This window comes from Acanthochromis polyacanthus, chromosome 5, assembly GCF_021347895.1.
Source record: "Acanthochromis polyacanthus isolate Apoly-LR-REF ecotype Palm Island chromosome 5, KAUST_Apoly_ChrSc, whole genome shotgun sequence".
NCBI classification, from domain to species: domain Eukaryota; kingdom Metazoa; phylum Chordata; class Actinopteri; family Pomacentridae; genus Acanthochromis; species Acanthochromis polyacanthus.
In genome coordinates, this window is record NC_067117.1 from 35,478,923 (window position 1) to 35,500,238 (window position 21,316).

Sequence of the window (21,316 nt, forward strand, 5' to 3'; positions counted from 1 at the left end):
TGGTACAGTCTACTTAAAAAAGATAAAAAACCCTGCAAAAATCAGGTAGCAAGACTGCCAGAAAAATGCTCTAAAAATAATGAAATACTGTACCATTCAAAACCTGTAAAAATGATGACTATATTGACAAATAGCTCTAAAATAATTCTATTTTCAGATGATTTAAATGAGGTAAAATTGTGTAATTCTGTCATACAGTGTAAAAGAACAAATTACTATATGTAAAAAAGACAGATTTTTGATCATCTACAATTTTGGCCTGTGTTTTTTTTTTTCATGAAAATAAGTACCTTTTTTTCTGTGATTTTACTACTAGTATCCCTAATTCAACCAAACTGTGAGAATCTGACGTAACACGTTAAAAATATTTACCACTTTTAAAATCCTTTATATACATACATTTCTTTCAAATAATGACAAATATCTATAAAATATCAATATGTTTGCTGTTGATTTAAATGCAGAAAAAATATGCCATTTCATGCTCAAATATTGTGAAAGAACACATTATCATAAAAAAATATAGATTTTTAATGCAGACATTATATACAGTTTTAGATTGTGCTTTCTGCAGTCAACATGTAGATTTATTTATTTATTTTTAAGATTTTACTACTTCTTATTTGCAATTTAACTAAACAGGGAAATATGTAAAATAACAGTAAATCGTTTATAAAAATACAGTTAAAAAAATGCTCAAATGCTACATTTTTCACAGAGTAAGATAAAGGACAGACACACGTTTCATGTCTGAACAGTGAATCTATGGCGTCAACTAGCAGCACAATAACTTAACCTAACATGAAGAGGACAAAAGGTCTTCTGGTTCTGTACAAAGGTGTTGACTCTGCCTACCAGCACCTCCAAAGTTTAATAATCCAAATATTAAGATGTTTGTTAATGTTGTTTTGTTTGCACAAAAACTGAAAGTGTAAAGTGCTGATTGACTGAGTAACCCAATGATAATGACAAAAAAGACGACATGGTCATCAATATCCCCCGCCACATGTGATGTCTATGAGTCTATATCCAAAATAGTGATCAAGGGCCATAACTCTGTTAAATATTATCGCACAGGTCTCATTTTCGGACTTGATCAAGGTGTCCATGGTGTGAAGCTACACACTAAATTTTGTAATCCTAGCTGTAATAGTTTCTGAGAAAAGCTGTCCCCTTCATGTCGCACGGACGCATGCACGGATGGACGGACGGACGGAGGCCAAACCTATATCCCCCTTTTCCACTTCGTGGAGGCGGGGGATAATAATAATAAGTAGTCATGCACTATGTCAGAAAGAGTCAAGCACATTATTATGCCTTTCTCCTAAAAATTACATTCTTAGCTACAGTTTGAGTGAAATTTTGTTTGGGACGTATCGCAAGTACATTTCTATTTAGCATGTCCTTGCCATTTATTTTATTGCTTAATTTAATTTTTGCTCTTTTTCAGCCAACCAATCATTCATCACAGTGGAATGGGACTTGTCACCTCATTAACCCGAAAAATAAAGAAGAGGCATACTAAGAGAAGGTCATATTTGAACCCTAACCCTGTATTTGTCCTAAACCTAGTTAAGTAGTTTCGGTGCCTAAACCTGACCAAATAGTGTTGCAACAAACATGAATGCAGTTTTGCTGTGTAAGGATTTGCTGTATATCAAAAGATAGCAGAAGAATTTAATGAACATCATCCAAAGACAATTCTACTTGGCTTTTACAAAGAGAGGTAGCCCCCAAAAATCACTGCCCTAACCCTAACCCTATCTTTCGATATGTCGATCCTTCATGTCCACTGAGAAGCACCAGTTCAACTTTCTTCTTTCCACAAATCCATATTTAATCTGTCAAAAAATTATAATGAGATTTTCTGTGTCCAGACTTTAGGGACACCCTGTACAGTGCAAACTGAACCACCAAGACATATTTATTGAGCTTTAGTTGGGCTGTTAGTCAGATCTTTATTCAGAGCATGTTTCCTATCTTTTACGCTAAGCTGACCAGCTGCTGTCTGTAGCTTCACATTTACCTTACAGATATAAGGATGTTATCAAGCCTGTCATCAAATTTTCAACCCAGAAAGTGATTACACATTTTCCCGAAGCTGTCAGAATATTTCTTTCCCTTTATAGCGGCGCACAGTGGTTAAATCCTGTTGTTTAGGTCTGTCTGTCTGTCTCTCCTTAGCTGAAACAAATTGTCTCTTTAGTCCTGCAAGGTCTCACTGCTGAGACCTATTTTTTTTTCAACTGTCTGGAGGGATGTCACGATGGGAACATCAGAGGTAGTCAGTCAGAAGTGGCAGGCCATAAATTTAACATGGTGATTTCGTGCATAGTTTTATGATGGTACTTCAGAAAAGGGTGGCTTGAGGCTTTGAAGTTGAAATGGCTAGGAAGGGAGAGAGAGAAAGGAAAGAGGATCATCACAAATCCAAACTCTTTTGGTCCCTTGTGGAGAATTCGCTTCTAAGAAAAGACAATGAGGCAAGCTCTGTTCCATAGCTTGCTGCACCAGTGTCATGTAGAAATGAAAGCAACTTGTACATCGAACAACATAATTTTATTCTATAATATAAAAATAATCAACTTTGGAGGTGGATATGATAAGGAGCAGTAGGGAATCAGCTGCTGAAACTCTCTAAGCAGGCGTAGAGGTCACAGAGTACAGCCGTATCTGCTCACGTTATGATCTCTGCCTACGTTTCTCTGCGTATACACCTTCGACAGAGCAGTGTGCCAGTGTGGATCTGAGTGACATGAAACTCTCCCTGTCCATCTCTGATCTCAGTGGGGAGTTGAGGGACTGCGTGTGACCCTGAGCTCTCTGTCCTCTTAGAAAAATCCTCCTCTTTTTGTCCTCGTCGGCGCACTTAAGAGCCTCCTCCAGCGTTTTTGTCCAAATGAGATGGAGCCGGTCCCGAGACCGAGCGAGGAAGACTCAGGGATTTGCCACACACAGACAGTAAAGACCTTGCACTCTCTGTCTCTCTGCTCCTCCCTTCCTTTTTGTCTTTCTCCATTACAGACCAGTCTGATTGCCTGTCTTTTGTCATTCTTTCTGTTTAATATCATCCATCTTGTTTTGTGTTAACTGGCCTTAAAATCCAAAGTACTTTGTTTATGGCTCCAAAATGCATTAAATTCATCAGAACTGACCCTACATTGTTGTTAGAGCAAACTAACAGAACAGCACAGATGAGTCGCGGCAGTGTGAGAATTCAGCAGTGTGGTGGTAGTTAACTAAAGTGGACCACTGGCACAGTGACACAAACCAACTCTGATAATGCTCTTGACGCATGCATTATTGTCACACAGATTTTGGGCATAAATTCACCCTCAGATGCGCTTGTCTATCATCAACTTGTGATGTTCAACACATCCTGTGAATTGTTGGTGTTGTAATTCGTAATTTTGCGGCGTACCGCTACTCCCTCAACCTGCCTTCTATAAGGCGGTAGGTTTGTAGAAGTATTGATTTTCCGCAATGAGAAAATGACTTCTCAAATTTCAGTGCCAAAAAAGATGAGGAGCTGAGCCGGGGCTGCACAGTTAGAGGGCGAAGCTACAAGAGCCAAATAACTGCAGCATGAGCAGGAAATGGAGTGAGTTTTGGGAGTTGAAAAGAAGCAACCGACAATCTCATTACTCAACTAGGGCCTTTGTCTTGCAGCTGTAGAGTGGTCCACCGTGGTTAATGTCAGTTTGACAATTTGTCTCGAGAGGTAAGTATTGAGTATATCATCCTAATGAACTTAGTTTGCTGTAAATATTATTAATATTTTAGAGACTTATAGAGTGTGAGTCCTGCTAGTGTAATTGCTTTTGGGACTTAATCTGGGACCAACAAATGTTTCAGATCAGGTGAAATGTTGTTATTGTACATATTATTAGCATTTTAATCTTTTAGCCCAACAACTGCAGATTTCAGTTTGTTAGATGCTTATTAGGGGTTAATTTAAGTTATATAAGAAATGCCTTTACTTCTCTGCATACCTGAATATGTAAACAAGATCACCTTTTAAAAGGAGAAAAGCAGAATGAAGAACCAGATCGTAAAAGATGCAGACAAGGGAAATTGAAACAGAGAAAGGGCAAAAGTGAAACCGAGAAGTTGAATGATGGGAGACTGAAAGCGAGCAAGTGAATGATGGAGGTGCCGTCAGTGTACAAGTCCTGGGCTCTTGCTCATTAAGACAGTAATTCAAGCAAGGGATTAGAGAGTCAGACTCCTGCAGTGAGCCAACTGGCTGCTGATGATGAAGGTTAAAGGTTCTCACCTCAAAAGGGTGAGGCTGATGGTCTCCTACCCCGACTGATTGTGATTCGGGGGTGTTGGGTTTCTCTATTTAATAGTGTAAAATCTGATTTTTTTAATGTAAAATCCCTTTAGATGGCATACGTTTTAACCCCATGATGACTATTGTCATGAATTTGCAACATACCACTTTCATTCAGACTGCACGTGAGATCGAGTATCCATTCCCCCAATGACGGTTTGTGTATCTTCAGTACACACCTCGGAAACCTTTTCCAAGTACTGGTTTCTCGTGGAACTGGTCGTAGAGGGACCTAATTATTACATATCTGTTATATTATTATATATCTATATATCTACATTCTATGTGTAATAGATAAACACAAAACAATTATTTAATTGTAAATAAATTCAGGCATCAAGGGGTTAATTAGAGAGTACATAATAAGTGCATTTTGATTTTTATATTTATTCATTTTACTCTGCCAAGGAGGCGGAGCCTCTGCATTGGTTTGTCTGTCTGTCTGTCTGTCTGTTAGCAACATTGCTCAAAAATGGATTAATGGATTTGGATGAAATTTTAAGAGAAGTGAAGGTCAGAAATGACACAAGGACCAGTTTATTAGATTTTGGCATTGATGTGGCTTAAAGTCTGAATTCATACATTTTTTTCTTAGTTCCTTTACCAGCACAATTTGCTTGCTTTCCTGTGTAATATCTACAGTAATTTCCGGACTATAAGCCGCTACTTTTTTTTCACGCGTTGGACCCTGCGGCTTATACAACAATGCGGTTAATGTTTAGATTTTTACATGCGAGCTTCATGGCATCATTAACCCGTTAAGCTTCAGTGTTCCGCCCGCAAAACACTTTGAGATCTGCATAATGTCTGAAGCTGCAAACGCGATTATACAAACACTATACACTGATGGAAAGCTTAGATTCTCATGAATCCGCCGGTATAAACCACTTTCAGATGTGATTACCACAGCGGGTAATATAAACACATTTGTCCAACAAACAACGAATATCCATCCATCCGTTCTCTGTACACGGCTTCAACGTACACAGCGCGACTCACATTTCCGGGTTCATTATTACACACAGATGAAAATATTCCACAAAAAACAGCCATAATCCAACCTTGGACATTCAGACAAAACAAGCCAGTAAAATATTTTGTCCAAAACATGTATTGAAGTCGGTATATAATCCACGAATAGGTCATTTTCGAGGAAATGCACCTCGCAATGCGCGTCCAATATTCCCTGTATTTCTCGTCATATTTTTATTTACAACTAAAATATTAGCGATTTTTTGTACTGAAAATGGCTGGAATTGACTGCACCTTATAGGGCTATGTTTAGCCTCGTCACATCAGACCAATAAAATTACCAAACAGGTCACAGTGGACCACTGACACTGTTTAAATTAAATCAAACACACACTAAATTCTTCAGATCAATCATTCTGCGCTCCATGCACACACCCTCATCATGGAAAACACGAAGAAATGCGTATGATGCAGCTGTTGCAGGCCGAGCCTGCTCTCCTTTAACCTCGGCAGGTTACGGTGTGTAAGAGAGTGTGACGTGAGGAGGAGCGCTGCAGCTGCGTGTGTGTGTTGCAGAGACGAGTGTGGAAACAGAGGCAGAGCAAAATGCACCACGATGATATACAATATAATAAGAAACTTAAAGATAGGTTTTAATGAGCCATTCGCAGTTTCACTGTACCGGCCGTGTGTACTTAGACTTGCATGGCTTAATCTTTGAGACAAGCATATGCTACTGGCAGGATCAAACAGATAGCCCAGACGGGACTGGGCTACCTGGCGCTAAAACTTATCTTTAAGTTTTTTTATTGTATTGTATATCATCGTGATGCATTTCGCTCTGCCTCTGTTTCCACACTCGTCTCTGCAACACACACATGCAGCTGCAGCGCTCCTCCTCACATCACACTCTCTCACACACACGCTCTCTCTCACACACACTCTCTCTCTCTCTCACACACACACACACACACACACACACACACACACACACACACACACACACACACACACACACACACACACTAAAAACCTAAAGGAGAGCAGGCTTGGCCTGCAACAGCTGCATCATACGCATTTCTTAGTGTTTTCCATGATGAGCGCGCTAAGCTAAGCGCGCTAGCTTAGCGCGTTGGAGTTGGCAGAGTGAACTGACTAAGTGTGTTTTACTGCCGTGTTACAGGTGCTGTTCGGAAAGAAAGTATGTATTTAATTACAAGTTAAATAAAATCTTTCTGTGTAAATATCTCACGTTACAACGTGGACACCTGCGGCTTATAGTCAGGTGCAGCTTATATATGTACAATAGTCCGGAAATTATGGTATCTATCTATCTATCTATCTATCTATCTATCTATCTATCTATCTATCTATCTATCTATCTATCAAAAATAGGAAGTGGTGGTTATGTGCATGTGCATTGGTCAGTGTGACAGAAAATGTGGTGTGTGTGTGTGTGTGTGTGCGTGCGTGCGTGCATGTGGGCGGGTAATTATAGGGGAAAACCAAAAGAAATGTAATTTGTGGGGACCTCATTTCGGTCCCCACAAGTTTAAACAGTGTTTTCTTGGCCATGCTGTTATTACTGAAAAAAGTAAAAGTGCAAAAACGTTTCTTTAGGGTTAGGCATTGTTTTGATCTGGGTTAAGGTTAGGGTTAGGGTAAGGGTTAGGTATGAATGGGAGTCAACTGCAGGTACCCACAAGGATAGGAATACACAGTGTGTGTGTGTGTGTGTGTGTGTGTGTGTGTGTGTGTGCGCGTGCGTGTGTGCGTGTGTGCGCGCGCGCGTGTGTGTGGGTGTTAGTGGTGCAACGGATCATCATTGATACGTGATCCGTTCAGATCGACGTCATCGGTTCGGCACACACATGACCCGCGAATCGATTTCTGAAGAAAAAAAAAAGTTTTGCTCCGTCCGCACGCAGCTTGTGGCGAGCGGAGAAAGGAAGAGAGCAGACATGGCGAGCGGAGGAAAGGAGGAGCTTGAACGCCCCACGACACTTAAATCCCCTCTATGGGAGAATTTTGGTTTCCCTGTCAAATATGACGACGAAAGAAAGAGGTCAGTGGACAAAACCGCGACGGTGTGTAGGCACTGTGGCATAAGAAAGCCATATGACAGTGGAAACACATCCACACATTCGAAGTGACATCTAATAATAAACAGACAAAATGTCTGTTTATTTGTTTTTGTTTTTGCTTTTTGCTGATCCGAAAAATGATCCGATCTGTGACTCTTGATCCGGGACCGATCCGATCCGTGAGTTTAGTGATCCGTTGCACCACTAGTGTGTGTGTGTGTGTGTGTGTGTGTGTGTGTGTGTGTGTGTGTGTGTGTGTGTGTGTGTGAAACAGCAGGTGAGAATGACAGGTTGCAGCGCTGGAAGAGAAATCACAGATGGAATGAGTTCGGTAAAACTATAATCAACGTCTGTCCATCCACTATAACCGACCTGTGATACTCTCAGTGCAACTGAGCTTTAAAAAATAAAGCTTCAATAACAATTCAAGTTGAACTCGACTGCCCACTGCTTGAAAAGTTTAAACATGACTGACAAGTATTTTAAGGTGACAAACAGTGACAAAATATAAAGAAAAGAGAAGGAGGGAAAGAAATAACAGGAGTTGTATGTTAAAAAAAGAAGACAATAAATTAAAAATACATGAAAGGTAAGCAGCTTGCTTCCTGAAAAATTTCACACTTGTGCATGCAAGTCACTTCTGAAAAGGCAGAGCCACTTCCAAGCCTGGGGGGCAAGAGAGCAGAGATGCTGCTCGTTTGTGACAGGACTGTGCCTAAGAGTCTGTCATCGCCTCAGGAGCAGTTGCTCTGCATGTGACTAAAACCTTGACTACATTCAATTATGGTGTTCCTCTGAGCACAGTCACTCTTCAGCAGGACGCTGTAAACATTTAGGCCAATATATCAGTGTAAAGTAAACTTCATCACAGTTCAGAATCACAAATACTGTATCAGAGTTACGTCTCCTCACGATGCAGTTTCATTTCACCACATCACCTTGTTCTTTAAAAATACTGTGCAATGACTCTTTAAACAGTGTGGAAGATTTCTGTATCAGAGAGATATTTAAAATTCAGTTGGATGTTCCAGCCTTTCATAATGAATAAAATACGGCAGAAAGTACCTTTTATTTCCAATAGATAACCATCTTCCTTCGTGTCTAAATGGAAATTCAGAGTGTAAATTACAGTAGCAGCAGACAAATGCAATTTACTTTAAAAAAAAGGCCTTTTAAGATAATAAATCGAATGACACTGAATTTCTAAATTTAGAGGCTTCTGCACCATTGCAAATAGTCTGAATTTCTGCAACCCACACAAACCTTAATCAGGATATTAATTTGCACCTTTGCTGCACTAACAGCCGTGTCTCTAATTTTGGCAATTTTCAAGCTTTCATTGAAAAAAATGACAGCATTCAAGCTTTTAAACCTTTTGAATAATCTAAAGAAAGGATGGAAAACGTAGGGGCGTCAGGCTGAAAATGTATGTTTATCCTCAGCTTTATACCAACGCAATGTTTCTGTCTGCATAGCAAAAGCAAATGGTACCTGTGTGTACCTATATATTGGTACCATCATAAAACATTCCATTATATGATAATAATGGTGCTTTCTGTGCTATCTTATGCATATTTTCTACTATTAGATCAAGAGCTGAGAATATTAGTGATACAATATACTGCAATCCATGGGCACTGGCTTTGTAAGTATGAAAACCCACACAGCTGCTGTTCATTGTGGTGGTTCTACAGTACCAACCTTTTTATTTACCACTCCATTACTGATTTCAGCAAAGAATAATAGATGGTGACGGCCCCGCTGAGTAGAATGTCAGCGAGGGAAAGCAGAGAGAGAAAAAAATGCAGGGTTATTTCTGGAAAGAATATGACTTTGATCACTGTGATGATATGGTACAAAAGTAAATAAGTTACATGGAGGTTAGAGAGATGTCCTTGGCTGGGTTGCTATGGTGACATTGAAGTGTGTGTGCTTTGCAGAGTGTGTGACAAAGAGCGGTGACTGAATGACAACGCATGAGTTGAGTAAGTATGTGTGTTTGTGAGTGCGTTGCCTGTATACAGGCATGTGTAATAGAAAGGGAAACGCATTAACGTTGCTTCTCGTGTGACGGATTTCCAGCTGCATAAAGAGCATCCTCATTGTTGCCATAAGATTGTTCAGATAAAAGCACATATGCACTTGAAGTAGGTTATACTGTACATTTCTGCTTTTCTTGCCGCGTGTTGGTGCTTTGGAGAGCTCCATATTGAGTGGTGTGGTGTACTTACAGGGGATGGTGCGCAGGTAGAGGTTGTCCCGTATGATCTGTTGAAGCTTGTGGTCCAGCGAGCCCTTCTGAAACTGCAGACTGAGGTAGTGGCGCAGGTCCGTGTTCAATACTTTACCTGCAAAAACAAAGGCGGAGGCAGGATGGGTCAATAAAAACACATGGTGGTGCTCTTTCAGAAGGGTTTAAGTCAAAGAGAAAATCTATCCAAGTGGCATGTACCCTCACAAAGTGATCAGTACCGCAGAACTAGATCAAACTGTTTTTCCACTTGACAAAAGCTGACCCTTTTGTAGCATAGGTGTTTAATTTTCTGGCGTTTCCCCTGATATTGAGTACTTAATATGATAATAGATTGTTTTCCCAGGGTTTGGATGGAATTATACACTGTAACAAATTTCTGTAAATTTACGGTGAATTTATAACAGTATCTTACTGTTTTTTATAATAAATGTAAAATACTGTTAAATAGTCATCCACAGCATGTAAATTAACAGTTAAATCAGTCAGTTAACAATAACAGTAGATAACTGTAATTTAACAGTATAAAACAGTATTTTCTGTCAAGCGGTGGAGAGCGGCACCACATTCCTTCTCAGGTCTTGTCACTATCCATCAGCATCTTACTGATAATAGTGGGCTTATGTTTCTGTTTTGATGACACCACTTCATTATTAATCAAACTTTTCACATTACTCAAGTCATTTTTGAGTGACAAGATGTGACGATATTCCTGAACCTGACTTTGGACAGCACAGCTTCTTCATCATTCTAAGCAGTCCATGTGGACTTCAACCAAAGAGGTAAAGTTATTTTTATCTCCAAAAACTGTCAGTGTCCAGTATTGTTTTGTCTACATGATTATTAAACAGTTGACAATATAAATAATAGCCTATTTCATTAGGTCTGTTTCACCTGGTCAGGCTGCTAAAATTGGCAAAGCAAGCTCTGTAACTTAGCAAGCTTGAACTCAGTTAGCTAACGTTAGCAATCTGGTGTTGTTTCTGACCTTTGTCAGGTGTGTTAGCATCTTATCACTTACTCATTTAATTTCATTTTTAAGTTCTTACAAATATAGGCCAGCCTATTAACAGTACATCAGATTTTCAGCCTTTCATGAAATAGTTCTTTAAATAAGGTAACACCAGGGTATCCTTTGACTCAGTTGAAGCCAGCTAAAAAATAGACAGTATGAGTGGGACCACATTTAGGTAGGTCATAGCTGTCTTGTCACTTCTTCATTATATGCTTGCTTCAGCTCCAGTAAAACAGCACACTAAGCACTCTTCTTTGATTATACAGTATTTATGATAAATTTGCCAAAGCTACATCCTAGAGCACCATGATCTCAACAGGCTGGCTGTTCTTGGTTGAGAATAATAGTAGGAATGGGTGCAAACAATTTCATCTGGTTTTTAACATTGGTCATAGGAATGGTCTAGTTTCACTCTGATAAAGTAGTATGGCTTCAGCCTGTTCAACGACTGCTTCAACAACATCAAGCTGAAGATAAGCTTAAAATATTTCAACGCTGTACTTTTTCAAGTGGAAGCAAGCACACAACACACAACGCTCGAGTCCATTCCTCTCACTAGCCCTACTTAACTTTCTAACAACATGCTACCAACCTACTGACTTAGCCCATGTAAGAGGTAACCTCCTCCCCTAAACTATAACAACCAACTAACCACCCTCTCTCCTTTCTGTCTCTTGCTGTTCTCTCTTCTTCACACTTTTTATTTTCTCTCTCCCTTGAACAGTTTATTGCTCTGGCCCTTTTCTCTCCCTTCATACTTATGTTTCTTTCCCTCCCTCCATTAGTCTGTTTCACATTTTTATATTTTACCAGTGACATTGTGTTGCTAAATTTTTGCTTGTCTGTTTGTTTTACAGGCACTAGTCATCAGTGATTGAGGATACCAGCCAAATGCTGCAGTCAAGTACTCTCACTGTTCACTCTGTCTTTCTCCTTCTCTTCTCTTTCTCCACTTTCACTGTTATTGTTCACATCTAGATGTGCAAAAGACTTGTTTACAAGCTAGACTGTTCTATTTCACTGTTCTTGATGCTATTTTAATGCAGTGTCTGAAGTTATGCTTATTAGTAAAGCATGCCATTAAGGATTTTATTATTATGTACAGTTTCTTCCAAATAGGTAATGGAATACCTTTTCTTTCTGTAATACAAATGTTCTAAATGTTATTAGTATTACAAAGTCTGCTGAGAGTTTGTATTAAAGTACAGCTATGTTATGGAATATATATTCTCTTGTGTTTTATACCTGGGGTTCTCAAACTTGCTACTTAAAGGTCTGATCTGATTTTTATTCAAGTTCAGAGTTCAGGAATGATTGGAAATAACATTTAATCAACATTAAATCAGTTCACTTGTGATTATTCAGGGAAACGGCGTTAGTGTGAGCGCTCTGTACTCTGTCAGTTCTTGATTCTTGAAAACAGCATCAGAGTGAGTGGTCGTTGCATTGCTCACTCTGTGTTACTCTCCTCCGTCTCCTCCGCTAGCTTAACATGCTACTTTTCTTCGGTGCGCACAGACAGGCGAATACTGGTAGATGCATGTTGCTGGATGCGTTTGTGATAGGCTTAAGGTAGAAGCACAAGCACAAGAAGGTACACAATTTAAGTAAAATACAAGAAAAGTCATGTCTTGCATGTTAATAGTTGAACTTGTGGATGTTACCTGCTGTCATGATAAACATGAGGTACGGAGGGACATGGGTCCAGATCGGTCCTGATCGACTTGTTGACTTGCCGTTCAGTCCAGAATTTCAAAAGCCCTGTATGATGTTATAAGCTACTTTTTTAATTTGTGGGGCTTTATAGAAATTAAATGCAAAATAGCAAATTTAATATCCTTTGTGAATAAACTGGTGTATACTGTAAAATTACCATAACACAGTTATCCTACCGTCATGTACTGTAATCCAAAATACGGTAGTATACAGTTAAAATAAATAACAGTACATGCGCTGTAAAATTACCACACCACCCACTGTTATCCTACGGTAATATACTGTAATTCAAAATACAGTACTATACTGTTAAAATAAATTACAGTAGATGCATTGTAAAATAACAGTAAAATACTGGCGTCCCTGCTGCCAGTATTTTACTGTTATTTTACAGTGAAATTCGTTACAGTGTACGTCATTTTAAGATAAATATATTTAGAGCAATGCAAATTAATTTATTCCATGTCTGCTCAATGTACAGGCAATCTTACAACTTTAATGACTACTCAGAATGAAGGCCACATATTGTGTACAAAGTGGGACATTAGCAGTTTAATGGTTGGTCATTTCAGATTTTGTTGTATGAAATAGCAGTGAGGAGGTTAGCAGTCAGTTTGTTGTAGCCCACAGTCATTTCTTCAGATTGAGTGACACCTCCCTGCCTGAATGGGTTTAAAGTTTGAAAACACTGTCAAAGTCCTGTGGATAAACTCAAAATTTGCAGAGGACAAAGCAAAAAAAAGAAAAGAAAAAAGATAAAATAAATGGTTTGTGCGAGGTATAATATAAGGTCCTGAACAGAAAATATTTCTTTTTGTACAGTACATACATGACATACATGTTCTCTCTAGCTGAGAGCTTAAATCCTTGCTGATTCATCTTTTAATTCCAGCTTGGTCACTGAGGGGAAGAAATGAAGGTTAAACAGATTTTTAAAATCTGATCTCTTCTGTGAAATCCACTTCAATCATTAAGGATAGATAGTGATTTAGGGCACAGAACAGGTTACAGAGAGGAACTCGGCTGTATAACACCAACACATGCTGTGGAAATTCAGTGCAGAGCTGTACTAGAATACGTTTCTGATTGCTTTGTATTCCAAGTAATTCTTGCTTGTAGAAAATAACAAGAACAAAGGGGACTGAGCTGAATTTACTGTCATCATCACAGCCTCCATTTATCTGAGGCAACAGATCTGAAATCCAAACTGTTAAGTGACACATGATGGATGCTGTGTTCACGCTCGACTGTCTGTCTAATTTCAATAACATCATGCGAGCACAAAAACTTTTCCACTAAAGATGTGCAATGCCACAACCTCAAAAGTGAGGCGCCAGAGATTTTCACAAGGCAATCTGAAAAGATTTCGCCTTTGCTCTCAACTCCCAGAAGCCTTTGTAAAAACAAAGGAAGTTCATGCAAAGTTTGAGGCAGAGGAAGACTTGAGAGTCGTCATGCACAAGCAGGGGAAAAAAAGTTTTTCACTGAAAGAACATGATGAGGAGTTGGGAAAACAGGAAGAGATCTTCGGTGTCTGCCTGCCCTCCGCTTCCTCATTTCTTGACAGAAGAAGGAGAGCAGGCTTTAAAACAGTCTGACTACAGAGAAGTAATCATTTTTTCCCCCTATTTCTCTGTTTCTTTCATTTTGTTTCCTTCCATATTCTCTCCATCTCTCTTCCCCTCTCTGTTGCTCACACAGATCAGACTCTGCTCAGCATGATTCTTCTCTGCATTGCTATGAATACCAATCACCAGCACTAAAGATGAGATCCCGTTATTGTAGACATACTGTATGTACTAATAGAAGGGGGGAGATATACTTGACTATAGAGGGGTGATAGAATAATAATGAGCTCTGGGGATATTTCTGTAAGCTTTCTCAACTCTAAAATCCTCTTTTCCTCCTCAGCTCGTGACGAAATCAACACAGACCATTACTGTCAGAACACGCCGATCCTACTATTTTGTCTCCTAAACTTGCTCTCACTTATAGTTTTGGAGGCCGTTGTTGACTCACATCAACATTCCCCTCGTGTCCACAGGCCTCGCTGCCATCTGACGCTGTTTTAGGAGAAGTCATCCCGATGGGCCTGGCTTTTCAGAATAAAGGTTGCATTTTCTCCGTCTGCCTCTCCAAAGAGGGCTGCATCACAGCTGGTCTAGCAGACAAACAGACAGAGACTGAGGGGAACCAAGGCCCAATCTGGAAACTTCATCTCCAAACTGCCCCAGAATATCCTTTTTGTTCAAATTCAGTTTGCAAACTGGGGAATAATACGAAACAAGGCTGTTTCAACAAACTACATGGGCTCCATATGCTCTTTGAAAGCCAGAGTATAGTAGTAGCATCCAAGAATTCAGCAAAGTTAGCTTGAAATGAGTAAAATATCCTTGCGTCACAGTGTCTAGTAAGGACCCACAATATTGCAGAAAAGTTGACAATGTGACATTTTGTTATGATACATAAAAATATATTTAAAAAAACAAGAATTTTAATTGGATGACATAACAAGAAAAGCACTCAGAGAGCACACCCCTCCGCCAAGGCTGCTCAGTCATCGTATCATTTCCGACACATAAGTCCTGATATGTCTTCAATGGTTGATTTGTAGTAGGACTGCAATCGTGATCGTCAGCAGGCAGCTGACGTAGTGTTCACTTGTAGTCATAGTTACAGTGACGCTGTGCCGCTATCTCACAATGATACAGAAATCTTTAACAAATCCATGGATCCAGACTATAAGCTGCATCACAGCCAAAATCTAATCACTTGGTCCTTGTGTCATTTCTGACCTGCCATGATAATTTCATCCAAATCTGTTAGTCTGTTTTTGAGTAATGTTGCGCACAGACAGACAGACAGACAGACAGACAGACAAGCATACCCCGATTGTCACATAACTCCGCTGCCTTTCTTGACGGAGTAATTATTTGTGGTTGCTTCATGGCATTGATTTAAATTTAAATTTAAACAAAATTTGACTGCACACATGTGGAGCCTGAATGTCAACAAATTCAGGTACTGAAAATAAAATTTAAAAAAAAAATGAAAAAAGAATTCCGAAGTCAGAATAAAGCATACTATATTAGACAGACTTCTCTTGTTGATTCATCATGGAAAACAAAAACCAAGTGAATTTTATTTCTGTAACAGTCAGAAAGAAAGTTGGCACATGATGTGTTTAAGTTAATTTGCCTTACTTCACATTGCATTTCCTGCGATACGACCATTGCACAAGTGTACATTACAATGTCAATGCTGAAATGATTGTTGTCCAGCTTGAATGTCCAGTTTTTGTCATTTAATCTTGGAACATGTAAGATTCACTTGACCTCATCTATGGTTTACGTTGCCCTCCACCTCTATATCTGATATGTAAATTGGCTTTTAAATGAAGTTTACAATGCACTGATGTCTAGGACTGGACCCGAATATCCAAATATCCGAATATTCAGTTGTGATGGTGGTATCCGAATATTAATTTTGAGATCCGAATATTCGCACCCCCCGACCCCCAACCCCACCCCCCCATTGAACGTTAAGGAGCAGACCGAATTTTCAGATATTTGTGTTTAATTGGGCCGAATATCCGGAGCCCAGAAACTGCTATTCGGGCCAGCACTACGTGATATCACAAAAAAAATAGCGAATGGCAAGCGACAAGCACTCAAAGAGAAAATCTTTCAAATACTTAGGTCAAAGTATCCTTTTTGCCTCTGTTTCTATCTTGACTTCTTTGACTTGTAAGCATGACAGCACTTCAGCCTCAGATAAAGCTACACAATTCAGAACATAGACAATCCTGAGTTATGACCAAGCAGGGGTAAGGAAGTTACACCTGCCATGACAGGTTAATTTAATGTCTGCTATATCTGGATTTTTCTTTGAATTCCTTCCCTGGGTGTCATCTACTTAATTTTTCTTCCTGAAGTGGTTGAATTTTTTTTTTTTAAACCGTTTCACTTGTCTTTTTTTCAGAGCTGGAGCTGGGTCAGGAATCTTTGAAGTTGCAGGCCTATGAAACCCACTGAGACTCTGTATGTAATATTGGACTTTAAAAATCAACTTGACTTGACTACTTTTTGTTATCTTTCCCTCTTCCTTCAAAATATCCCCACGCACAAGGCAGTCACGTCAAATATTACTCTGCACACTGAAGCCTTAAATATAGGCTAACTATGCATTTGTGATGATGAAACGAATGCTCTCTTTGATGATGAAAGACTTTCCTGCAAGAGTGAAGCTCTCTCTATAACGCACACACATGAACACATCCTGCAGCAACAATCAATAGCCAACTGTACATGTTTGCAGCTTTATAGTGAGACTACCAGGTGTGAATGTATCTGACTGTAAGACAGTAGAGTAAGCATGCTCAGTCACACTTCACTGGATAAATAACAGAAAAAGCAGGCATGCACAGAGACCCACATACACATTGCTCTGATCTGTTCATTGCAGTACAAGTACAGTGCTACAGTGCGGTCTTTATGGCGTCCCGGGTCCTGTCAAAGACTGTTAGTGAGGCTGTCACATCAGAGAAGTTTCTCATTCCTCCTTTCCCACAGATAACACTGCTATTGTAGCAGGCCTCATTTTTCTGTGACGGGGGTTCAATGGGCTCTTTTGTACCCCATCAGCCATCCACTCAGTTGTAGGTTATTTCTCTACAGACAGCCAAAAAGATGAATGTACCGTAGCAGGTTTTTTTTAACAAAAGAAAATCAGGACAAGGATAATTTGGTCTCATTTCTGTCAAATTTATTTCATTTTCTTTCACTTTGCTATTACAGTTTAATTTTTTTAGTGATCACTTCATTTCACTACACTGAAACCAATGAGATGGTGAGAAAATGGTCTGTGCCAGTTACATCAAGAGCTGTATACTCAGACGTCCGCCAATTTAGGATGATAGCAGTCTAATCAAGTGAAGAGATTCCTTTTAAATCAGGCAGTTGCTTTATATCCCACGCTTCCTGAAGATCCTCTCCTTTCCGCTGCTACCTTGTCATTTTTGCATGAAGTGACGGTGGAGGAATGTGTCAGAAAAGAGCAAGGTCACCCAAGGGAAATCCTTCAGCATCGTGTTGCCATTTCACCTAGCATCAGCAGTACTATTCCTCTCAAAAACCAGAGGCTCAGAGAAAATATCTGCACTCACTCCGCAGTGATGGAAGCAGTGCCTGGCACCCCTAGTGAAGCGACAGACTGCTAACATCCTCACTCAGACCAACACCTCACTCAGAAGCCACAGAATTAGATTAACACTTGAAGCTCAAGACATAAGTCTCTCTCGCACACAAGCACAAGTCATGCATCTGTTTGAAAAGATTTATTCAGTGAACTGCAAATTCCACTTGGCACATTATACAATAATGCAGACTCGTTTGCAACTTCATGCCACTTTTCTTTCTTTTTTTTTTACCAGATGTACTGAGATAAATAAGGGAGTTCCACTGGTGAGATTTATCTAACTCCACAAATTAATTCGTGATGCAGTGTTTTTTCTACATTTTCCCAATCACGTAGAAAAAAGGTTAGAATTTGCTGCTGTCATGTAAAAAGTTGGACATTATAATATAACTCTTAGAATATTCTGTAAGTATTTTATTTTAATTTTTCAAACCTGCACATTTTATGCAATTACTTGTTTGTCACATAGTCACTTAATGGAAAGTTAGTCTTTTTGGATGAAAAAACACAAAAAAAATATATTTTTTGCCAGAAGAATAGATCTATGTCCTGGGAAATATGCTTTTTTTTGTTTTTGCTTTCCTTATCTAGAGATAAATAAGAAGATAGATACCTGTGTCTGTGAGATTAAACAAAGCCCCTGCCAGCAGCTTGGCACAAAGGACTGGAAAACAAGACAAAGACTGGAAACAGGGGGAAGCTAGTCTGGCTCTATTCAAAGGTACCAGAATCCATCATCACCTCAAAAGCTCATTAAAACATTACAACCTTCTTGTTTAATCTGTATAAATAACCAAGTGTTGCAATATATTGTGGTTTTATGTGTTACTTTTTGGCCCCCAGAGCAGTGACTTTATCATGTTTACCACACAGAGGGGAGTATCAGTCATCTCACATAACTCTCGGTATGACAGTGACAAAACAGATGTCTCAAAATCTTATGGCATTCCTTTAAGGTACATTTATTTTTTGTATAGAAAATCTTCAGTTCCTCTTGATAGGTTTATGTCCAGACACAGAGAAATTCCAGCAAATTCCTGGTGTCTATTGCGACATTTCATTCTGAGGTATTCTCCCCCAGGCATGTGGATGTCCACTGGGAGGTCATTATCTCTGTTGTCTGACTGTCACTTAATTAACAGTCCTCTGAATAGGGAATATGTCGTCAGGTCTGGAGCTGTTCACTGACACCTTTCTTGCTATACTGGGTCATCTCATGGACATGAATTCCACGTTTTGCCCAAAGACGTGTCATCACCGGGTACACATGCAGGAGAGGAATGTGTATGCAAACGACCGATATCTCTGTTTCTGGCAAGCAACACATGTATCAGATTGAAATCCCTCCTTTCTTTTCTCTCTCTAATATATACACAAGGGACTTCCAGACAGTTGCTGCGATGCAGCAGACAGTATGCTTTAATCCAAAGAACATTACGGTGCAATGAATGGATTACTTTCTTGTACAAATAGAGAAACAGATCTGTCAGACTTAACTTTTTTAAAAGGAACTCGGTCTAACGATGTTATCAACAGGGCAATATTTTTTCAGCACTTTCCAAATATAATACAAATCACAGTGCAGGAAACAAGCTCACAGCCATCTCAGTTTAGTGTTGGATGTTTCTTCTTCCTGCCACATCGCATGACTTATTTTGTGCTGCTTCCAATGAAAAAGTGTCATAACATGTGTTGTGCTGTGACACCGAACTGAAAATGTCAATTTTGGGTGTGGATATCTTTAAAACTCTGATATTTTATCATAAAATCAGGTGGAGATCCAAAGATGCTATATATGCTGGGCTGAATAGTGCCGAGATTTGTAAAAAGATGCATATTGTATCTACATTATTTCATTTGGATCATATGCTGGAGCCATAAAAGTATAAAATTGCGTAGGATCCATACTAAAGTTTGCATATGCCGATAATACGAAAAGGGCGTATGCCCTTCGCCCCTGATTTATAAAACTTGGCGTAAGCACAGCTGCACGCAATTTCTTGATAAATCAGACACCAGCTGGAAGATTGCACAGGTGGATCCACCTCACATTCCGCCCACAACACACCCACATTTTACCATGAATGGTCAATGCAAAGTAACTCATGAATGCATCTGTATATAAATAAGCTGCGCTGGCCGGCAGTCTTTTCACTGCTGTGCGTCAGGATGAATGAATCATGTGTTGACCCAGGCCACCCTGCCACTAAATTTGTTATGATCATGTCCGATGTACAAATAATTTGTAAACTGATTGAATGTACATTTTTTCGGTTCACATAGACAAATTCATTTTCACTCGGGGGTTGTGGTGTGAAGCATGTGTGCCTGCGTGCCTGTACAGGGCTGATTAATGGTTGGACGCTCATCCCATTCGGCCGCATATGGATAAATAAACAAAATTCTTTACTTTTTTTTTTTTTGCCTTTTTACTGTGATAGTTGCAGTGAAGAGTGACAGGAAATGGGGAGAAGACATGCATAAAAGTGCCGCGGGCAGGAATCGAAGCCGGGCCACTGCGTCAGAGACCACCCCTGCAAATGGGTCTTCTGCTTTCCCTGATGAGCCATACCGGCGCTGGGTGATCAATAAACAAAATTATTTAATAAAGATCACCGCACCGGCCCCAGATACCGGCCCTTCGGTCAAACGACCGAATGAAATAACGTTCAATCCGCCCCTGTTGATATATGAACATAGTTCTGCAAATACAGTCGTCGGCCGAATGACGCACGATATGAACATCTACAACAATGAGGGTTTGTGATTATCCGGCTCTACAAGTCTAATATGTGATAACAATAAAGGTTTGAGATCAATCTGGTTTCAATTCGCCACTTCACCCTCCGGCACTGCCGTTCCCTCTGTCTCCAAAATGTGCTTAAACAGGCATCAAAGTTGGCGTACCGGTGTGCACATTCTCACGCCAAGTTTGTTTTAGAAATCACAACGAACACAGCGTACGCCACTTTCTACGCAAAGTTTGTGATTTACGCCCTGTTTTGTGCGTAAGCAAGCATCAAGAATCAAGGTTGGTGCACTGGTGCGCACATTCTCACGCCAAGTTTGTTTTTATAAATCACAACCTTTGCGTAGAAAGTGGCATACGCCACTTTCTACGCCACTTTCTAGCCCTGTTTTGTGCGTACGCAAGCTTTATAAATGAGGCCCTAGGTCATTCCCTTTAAAGTAACGCGTCCAACATTTGAGAAGTTCATGCTGAGAACTAGATGAGACTTTGATACTGTAGCGCTAGCAACTTGTTAGCTTAGCATAGTTTCTAGCATCCTTGTTAATGGATTTTATCTCGACTGTGACCATTTGTCAAGCAACTGCAGGGTCTCCAGGTAGCTCTGCTCTCAGGCCAGAAACTGAATGTTTAACCACTGTAAAACCCCCTCATGTGTTCAACAGCATCTAAAGCATTAATTCATCAGTAAAAACAAAGAAATTTTATGATGATGGCTGAATATCTGTGCTTTATTACCATCAAAAATATGCTAAAAGTAACTGTTCTGCGTGCCACTTTTTCATACAAGCACACATTGTTGAGACTAATGTTGTTTTTATTGGTGTTTGTCCACTGTTAAAGGAGTTTGCACAGGGAAAAATTCATGCTGATGCATGCACACACACAGGGACTGAAAACCGATGCATTATGTAAACAGTCGACATAAAAACATGATCTCAGAGCTCTGAAGCGCTACCCAAAACAACATTGCTGCTATGCTTTTAATGCTATTTGG

The 21,316-nt window shown here is 39.7% G+C and overlaps 1 protein-coding gene across 1 annotated transcript in view; it reads right to left on the minus strand.

Moving 5' to 3' along the window:
* LOC110949257 (membrane-associated guanylate kinase, WW and PDZ domain-containing protein 3-like) overlaps positions 1-21,316 on the minus strand; it is a 151,102-nt gene that overhangs the window by 39,089 nt on the left and 90,697 nt on the right. The window contains exon 2 of the mRNA XM_022191187.2: positions 9,624-9,740. Within this exon, the coding sequence (XP_022046879.2) occupies positions 9,624-9,740 (117 nt within the window). The remainder of the gene's footprint in view (positions 1-9,623; positions 9,741-21,316) is intronic.